At 36.9% G+C, this 1,656-nt stretch overlaps 1 protein-coding gene across 10 annotated transcripts in view; it reads right to left on the bottom strand.

Annotated features, from left to right (window-relative positions):
• Positions 1-1,656, bottom strand: part of LOC106868309 (A-kinase anchor protein 9) — a 351,276-nt gene that overhangs the window by 117,848 nt on the left and 231,772 nt on the right. For all 10 annotated transcript variants that reach the window (XM_052970882.1, XM_052970883.1, XM_052970887.1 and 7 more), the window contains one exon: positions 481-711. In XM_052970882.1, coding sequence (XP_052826842.1) covers positions 481-711 — 231 coding nt within the window. The remainder of the gene's footprint in view (positions 1-480; positions 712-1,656) is intronic.

Genomic DNA, 1,656 nt, shown 5'->3' with positions numbered 1-1,656 from the left:
ACAAGACCAGAAAGTTAATCACGGCAATGATCATGGAAATACTTAGAGAAAAGACATGACAAAGATACATTTTAATGATGAGCCAAAAACTCCCAAGAAAGCAGAAGATTCTAGATTAACACAATAAGCATTTTGTTAACCTTTGACCCACCATACTACTAACTACTACTACTACTACTACTACAACATCCCACCCTAATCTGGTAGGTGATACTAGGATACTATTAAATCTACTAATACACAAGATGTCTGTCACTCTGGGAAAATGACTTCTATTATAGCCCTAGGCCAACCATAGCCTTGTGAGTGGATTTGATGTGTTTACATCCCCGTAACCTAGTGGTTCGGCAAAAGAAACCAATAAAATAAGTACTAGGCTTACAAAGAATGGGTCCTGGGGATCAATTTGCTCAACAAAAGGCGGTGCTCCAGCATGGCTGCAGTCAAATTAATAAAAAAGAATAGAAAGCTTCAGTGTACCTTGAGATTTGTGCAGCTCTAATGCAAGTTGCTCCCTGGCATTTATCTCCTGTTTCAGTTGCTCTGTCAAGTCTTGTAGACGCTGGCTCCTGTCCTGGGCCTCGCTATCTCTCATGTTTAACGTATCCATCAGTTCCTGTTGGACGCTCTTGGAGTCCAACAACTGTTGAGTTGTCTCCTCCATCATCTCCAGAAGACGCATGATAGAGGTCCGAATACGGTCGCTTGTATCTGTGGAAGAAGAAGAGCAAAGAGTCACAGAGGTGTTGAATGTCTTTTGCATAAAGCTTTCGACAAACTTCAAACGGAACAATTCAGATAATACATGTAAATGTTAACATCACTGAGAATCAGCACCCTAATACAAGGGAATGAATCTCACCCCTATGAAGCTGTCAATCATCACATCAACGTAATAATTTCAATGCCACAGACACAAAATTCTATACAGACACAGAGATACCACCATAGCCACACAATACTGCCAACATCCATCAACATCAAAACACAAATTTACCAACAACCACCAAAATCACAAAACAATATTGCCAAAAATCAACATAACATCAGACCACCGCCAACACCACAACAGAACACTGCTGTAAACATCACAACACAGTACTTGCCAACCTCACAACACAGTACTTTCGACTTCTGATCAATAACACAACAGAGGACTTATCAGGTGACTTATATTTCTTCTTTACTTTTTGTTGCTTTACACAAAACAGACATTAACCATTTCATCAAAACTGGTGATATTTTCTTTATGTAATAATTTTTCAAAAATCATTTTTATTAAATTCCCTCTTAAATTGAAATGTACTATTTCCACCACCATCTTTTATATATAAAAATTCAATTTGTACAGATCTATAATCTTTTTTCAATTGTGTATATATATATATATATATATTATATATTCTTTTTATTTGTTTCAGTCATTTGATTGTGGCCATACTGGAGCACCACCTTTAATCAAACAAATCGACCCCATGACTTATTCTTTGTAAACCTAGTACTTATTTTATCGGTCTCTTTTGCTGAACCGCTAATGTTACAGGAACCTAAACACACCAGCATCAGTTGTCATGTGATGGTGGAGGGGCAAATACAGACACACAAATATATACATATATATATATATATATATATATACGACGGGCTTCTTTCAGT

The sequence above is a fragment of the Octopus bimaculoides genome, chromosome 9 (assembly GCF_001194135.2).
Source record: "Octopus bimaculoides isolate UCB-OBI-ISO-001 chromosome 9, ASM119413v2, whole genome shotgun sequence".
Lineage (NCBI taxonomy): Eukaryota > Metazoa > Mollusca > Cephalopoda > Octopoda > Octopodidae > Octopus > Octopus bimaculoides.
This window is presented reverse-complemented; position numbering and strand designations above follow the sequence as displayed.